Source organism: Sphaeroforma arctica (genome assembly GCF_001186125.1).
Source record: "Sphaeroforma arctica JP610 unplaced genomic scaffold supercont1.442, whole genome shotgun sequence".
Classification (NCBI taxonomy): domain Eukaryota; class Ichthyosporea; order Ichthyophonida; genus Sphaeroforma; species Sphaeroforma arctica.
The window spans coordinates 42,914-49,726 of NW_014040116.1; the positions used below are offsets into that span (position 1 = coordinate 42,914).

At 43.8% G+C, this 6,813-nt stretch overlaps 1 protein-coding gene across 1 annotated transcript; it reads left to right on the forward strand.

Moving 5' to 3' along the window:
- Positions 1–198: 198 nt before the first annotated feature.
- SARC_06292 (hypothetical protein) lies at positions 199–6,698 on the forward strand (the record flags this gene model as incomplete). Its single annotated transcript, XM_014299814.1, has 7 exons — positions 199–439; positions 819–1,017; positions 2,304–2,460; positions 2,992–3,111; positions 3,309–3,616; positions 5,000–5,553; positions 6,482–6,698. 7 exons carry the CDS (start codon positions 199–201, stop codon positions 6,583–6,585), a joined length of 1,683 nt encoding a protein of 560 aa, XP_014155289.1. The 3' UTR covers positions 6,586–6,698.
- Between the last annotated feature and the right edge of the window lie 115 nt (positions 6,699–6,813).

Consider the following 6,813-nt stretch of genomic DNA (forward strand, 5'->3'; position numbering starts at 1 on the left):
ATGTATGTATATGTATATATTTATGCATATGCATGTGCACGTTTGTATGTGCGTTGTGTGTATGTGAAAGTGGATATGGGATGCGTCACCACCCATTCTGGAAGTACGAGGTTGTCGCTTTTCTATTCCTCTGATCTCATGGTTGCCGTAGACCCCACATACCCAACTGCACATGTGCATGGCGACGATGCACAAACCATGCACAGGCAGGTGTGTCGGTCACATTCTATCTGTAAAGCCCTTCCGATGACTGATCGCGGGTTGTTGTTCCTATTCATACCCAACAGAAACGCCATCAATCGGTGCTACGACGAACGCTGCGAGAACCGAATGACTATGACTGAGTGCACAAAAGCGGACTGTAACATAGACACGTGCAACAACATGCGACTCAGCAAGCGTCAATACGCCAATGTCAACGTGTTCAAGACTGCCAGTGGTATGGATGACCTCACTGACACCAATTATATACTTGCAACGCTCCTGGTAACGCTCCCGTCAGTGAATCTACCTGCAGTTACCCGCACGGCCGGATGTCGCAAATTGTGCTGTCTTGTCGCAAATCGTGCCGATTTCGGCTATCAAGTCCGTTGTTTTCGCTTGTCTTCATATGGCCATTGCACCAATCGCTTCGAGTTCACAAGTATCTACACTGTGGGCTTGCCCGGGGAAGGGGGGCATCTGGACTATCGTTGAACACATTCACAGACACTGTACCGTCTTACGTATGTATCTTTTTAGGACATACGTATGCAAGTATATGCGTATGGGAACATCGTTTGTTTATTCAGATTGTTATCCCTACCGTCACACAACAGGCAAGGCTTGGGGGCTGGGGTCGAAATCGGAACTGAAAGCGGGACAGCTGGTGATCGAGTATGTGGGAGAGGTCATCGACACACAGACCGTCCAGCAACGGCTGGCCCAGGCGAAAGAGACGGGCTGTGACGACTTCTACATGCTGGGAATGGACAACCAACTGTACATTGATGCGCAATTCAAGGGCAACTTGGCTAGGTATGTGAGTGCGTGTGTGAATGTGTATGTATGTGTGTGTGCGTGTGTGCGTGTACGTGTATGTATGTGTGAATGCGTGTGTGTACGTGGAAGTGTGTGTGTGTGTGTGTGTGTACGTGTGAGTGCGTGTGTGTACGTGTGAGTGCGTGTGTGTACGTGTGAGTACGTGTATGTACGTTTATGTATGTGCGAGTATGTGTACGTGCGGGTGTGCGTGTGTGTATGTGCATGTGTGTGAGAGTGCGTGTGTGTACGTGTATTTATGTGTGAGTGCGTGTGCGTGTACGTGTATGTATGCGTTAGTGTGTGTGTATACGTGTGTGTCCGTGTGTGTATGTGTAAGCAGGTGTATGTACCTGTGTGTATGTGTGGTGCGTGCGTGTGTGTTCGTGTATGTATGTGTGAGTATGTACATGTACGTGCGTTAATTTGCAGGTGGATGTAGGTGTTTATGAAGGTGTCTGTGTTGACATGTATGTGTGGTATCTGTGTTGGTTACTCTGAGTGAATGGTTGTGATTGCTGGTTGGTGTGTGCACGATAGGTGAGTAAGGCGCTTGCTGCTTGACGGAAAGTCGTAGATGCAAGTCTGGCTTGATCTGTGTACCTTTTCTGAACGCACGAGTGCGAAGGCTAATATTATTTTACAGACAAAATGTCAAACTAATGTCAAACATGTATAAATGCATGTTGCATATTGAATCAAGGCCATATAGTTATGCATATGTGTGAATATATATTTACTTATACTCGTTTATATATACATATAATATATATATATATATATATATATATATATATATATATATATATATAAATATATCTACGGATACATCTAGAGTCCTTCAACTTACTTGCACTTTACTCAAGAGTTTAAATGCTTATTTCACGTAAGTCCACAAATATTCATGTTTGTTCGTTTTGCATTGATAGTGTCTGTTCCCATACCTGATTGTATATATTGGCACATACTTGATCTTCATTTTCATATTTTTGGTAGTTCCAACACGGACACTGTTCCAGTTTTGCTTGTAAATACCATTGTGTATGCATTTGTTTTCTGTACGTTTCTTGGAATATGTTTGCAGGATGTTTGTAACACACAATGGCAAGCTTGGAGTTTTTGTCGCTTGCTTCCTATGCCCTTTATTGGATTTCATTCTAGCATCCAGCCAAGAGGCGACTATAGAATTCGATGCAATGCTATGTTAATGTGAATGGCTACAATGTTTATTTAAAATGTTATATTCCCTCTTAAGGTGCATGTCTATTCAATCTCGACATTAGGTTTATGAACCACAGCTGCGATCCCAATTGCGAGACGCAAAAATGGCGCGTGAATGGTGAAATCAGGATTGGAATTTTTGCCATGAAGGATATCAGGAAAGACGAAGAACTTACCTTCAACTACCAATTTGATACCTTTGGCAATGAAGCCAGTAAGGTGAGCACATGCTACTTATGACATACATGAGCATGCACACCAACACACTCTCATGTATATATTACGTATGCGACCATGAACTTACTTGGTCCGGTATGCGCACACGGACCGACGTCCAAATGCCCGTCATTGCCGATCAATCAGCTTACTGTGCAACTGCGCTGTGTCATTATCATTCACTCATGGTATTGCACCCTGGAGTGCACACTGTGAGTCTCATAGTGAGTGGGATGTGGCTCCACGTTTGGTTAGTCTCAGTGCGGCCACTGTACAGCACCACTATATAGTCCTTCGTATTGGTTAGGGCATTATATATGCCCAGACTATCTAGTATGTTATTGAGTGATTCTAGTATGTTATTGAGTGATTCTAGTATGTTATTGAGTGATTCTAGTATGTTATTGAGTGATTCTAGTATGTTATTGAGTGATGTATCGTATATATTTCCCTTGCTTCACAATTCCACTGTGAAAGCCTCGATCGTGAGGCCAAACAACTTGACACTCAATACTTCTCATTGTGCGTGCCTAGGTTTGTCGGTGTGAATCTGCCAACTGCTCTGGATTTCTGGGCATGAAGCCCAAAAAGAAGAACTCGGGTGCAATGAGCACGCAAGAATCGGGCCAGAAGCACCGTGTCAAAAAGAGTCTGGTAAGTTTGTGACCCGTTCTAGCCTGTTCACTTCCACTGTCTTGTTCCTCGATTGCTGGAGGAGTCTGCTGGCCTAGAACGACGGTCAGAGTACCATACATGCATAGCTTGAACCGTCTCTCGTTCCTCACACCATCACCAATCGCTACTAACTTGCACGCATCTATGTATTCACACTGTCCTGTCACGCTCAACAGAAGAAGAGAAAGGTGCGAGTGGAGAAGATCACTGAGGACGAGTGTTACCACTGTGGTGACGACGGGTCCTTAACCCTTTGCGACATGAATTTCTGTCCCAAAGCATACCACGTCGGCTGTTTAGGCCTCGAAAAGGCCCCCCACGGCCAGTGGCATTGCCCCTGGCACCAGTGTTCACAGTGCAGCAAGAAGAGCACACGCTTCTGTGTGGGATGTCCCACCTCCACCTGTGACGCGTGCAGTGTACAGACTGAACTGATGGGCCATGTGCAACGCAAACTCACGGCGGGGGCCAAAAGCACTAGAACGTATGTAGATTGGTGTGTAATGCCACAAAATGCATGTATATGTAGACGGGAGATATGAAGGCGTGCATGTGTATAGATACATATTGCCGCAGAACGTGTGTATGCGTATACGGTTATGAAGGTGTGTATGTGTATCTAAATATAATGTCACATAACTTTTGTGTATACGTATATGAAGGTGTGTATATGTTTATGTATAATGCCACGGAACGTATGTTTATATATACGTATATGTGTCTATGTTTATTTACGTATAATGCCACGGAACGTAAGAAGGTATGTATGTTTATTTATGTATAAGGTCACGGAACGTAAGTATATGTATACGTATATGAAGGTGTCTATGTTTATTTACGTATAATGCCTCGGAACGTAAGAAGGTATGTATGTTTATTTTTGTATAATGTCACGGAACGTAAGTATATGTATACGTATAGGAAGCTGAGTATGTTATTTTATGTATAATGTCACGGAACGTATGTGTATGTATACGTATATGAAGGTCTGCATGTATTTTTATATATTATTCGGCGACAACGAGCACCAAAATGTTAAAATACGTATCGAAGCCGTGCATGTACATGTATGGATTGATTGAATGTGAATAAAGGTATACGATGGTGTTCTTGTATATATATAGAGTGGATGTCCGGATATGAAGGTCGTTCTTGTATTTGCTCGTGCGATTGGCATGAGTATGCGAGGCCAGTCCACCATATTCATAACGTGTATGGTCGTCTATTCATGGTACATATAGGTGTTAGTACATACATATTTATTCGGCATAGAAATATCGGCGGACACATCCCAACGTATTCGTATCGCGATTTAGAGTTTAGCACAGGATATTCAAATTTTTTTTTTTCGAGAGCATAAAAGTTTTAATGTGCTGAGTGCATCAAAACATTCCGACAAATGTATTGAAGCACAATCAGGTGCAAGGATGTATAAGAAGTGGGAGATACACCGCAGAAATAGAGAGAGTTGCTTCGGTATTGTATTCGGGTGTGCACACCACATACGCCTTCCGATGTACGACGAACTACCGTATATCCTTACAGCGACGTATACAGAGTACCAAAGAACAGACATGACTCCAAACGCGATACATATACGTACATGTGCGTGAATTGGTTTATCTATATTCGCTGCATATCTCCGACAAAGTTTATGCGTGCGTATACCAGCAATTGAGACGACCCTTCTCACATTGACCCGTATACGTAAGCACACGCACACCCCACGTAAAGTACCGGTGTGTTCTGTGATGACACCATGCGGATCAGCCAGTCGATTACGACCTTACTCCGCATGTGTACCTACAACAAACCCTTTAACTATGGTGCGTAACCAATCCTGTACACTGCTTTCTACTGTCTGCAGATTCGGACTATGTTCCGAATGCACACAAGAGGCCGGGGTATCTCCAGACTCTGCGACAGAGCATGTGGCCACCATCATCGACAAGGTCCTGCTCAATACACAACTCCACCGGTCCAGTGGGTCAAGGCACAGGAAAACCAAAAGCACGCAGGCACAGGCACACACGCTCACGACCCACACAGTAGAACCCATCAAACGACAGACCAAGCGCAGTGTGCAAGCGATGGAGCCCCTGGTGCTGAGTGATATGGAGGATGACGTGTCTTCCGAGCAGTCTGGTAGTGGTTTAAAACAGCGGGATGAGTCATCGGCCCCGCCTCGACTGAGTACGACAACCCCATCGGAAGATACACAGAAGTCCTCGAGTGGGGAGGAACCGGCTCAGACCGTGGCTGGGCCAAATATGGCCCAACCTCGAGCAGAGATGAGTGTGGACAAAGACGAGCGATCTGACAGGGATTCGCAGGTACTTGCGTCGGGCTCCAGTATAGAATCCAATGGCGACCTGGCCATGAGTGATGACAGTGGCAATGCTTCCGTCTCAAGTCATACGGGTATGTGCGTATGTGTGCAAGTTTGTGCGGGTATAGGTATTGATCTATCCTATGTGTATCTCACAATTGTTGGTGGGATTCGTTAAGTTTTGTAAATTCGTCCGAAGAATTGCAGATATATATCTGCTATTCAGTACACGCATTATTCACAATATCAGCTATCGCTGGCAACGATTGTCCTTGTATGCCCGAACGAGCGTCTACGAAGCTTGTTATATATATATAGCATCAGCTTTAACTTCTGGAGAATTCATACCGTCATGTTGAAATATCTGTGTATTTGTGTTTTCTTCTGAACTAATATTATTATCCATCACATGTTACAATACTGCATCCGAAACACTGTCTGGATTCATATCATTCATGACCTGTACCCATACCCCATTCGGAGCACGTATACACATGGACTTGCGTATGGAAGTAGTTCGGATAGTTACAAATATTTGCATCTTTGATTTATGAGCGTAAACTGTAGTTGGTAGGATGGTAGTGATATCTATATCAGTCACTGTGGAGAGTGAACTATACACCCTTAAAATATCACACTGGGGGGATAAGTCATTTTCTTGTATACATACGAATGTATGCGGGGTTATGCACTGATATGTTCACCAGTTATCAATATTCGAGTTCGTATGTGGGTTGATCACATACACAATCACAAGATTTCATGAGACATATATACGAGGAACAATCAAGTATACATTTTAGTATAAGAATACACAAGCAAGTTGTAGCACATGTACTCAAGGGTTCGGGCGTGTGCGTACTCCTACGTGCAGTATCGATGCAAATATATCTTGACTCAGTTTTGTGCCTAATTAGCAACATTATTGACCAAATATGACGGTGGAATCGAAAATATGTACTTTTGCTCGCGCGTCGGCTAATTTTGCATCTGTATTCCTACGATGCAATCCAATAATAGAGAGCGCCGTATCCGCAAAGTCCAACTCCGTTATGGCATCAGAGAAAGCAGGTGTTGTGTCGATTGTGGAAGACAGTCTGGGCGAGAGTAGTGCGTGTGCGTGAGAATGTGTCGGAACACGCACGTCATTCAGGGTAGTACGACATCAAAATATTACGACGACGAGAATAAATGTTGAGACGACGATGCACTCTAGTGTCAAATACTTCAGAACCACATCGACCACACAAATGCGTACGCAAAGCTTTTTATCATTATATTTTGGACCACTGAATACTCCTTTTTAATAGAATTTTCTGGCAACTCTTTACAAATCTGAAGCCACAAGAAAG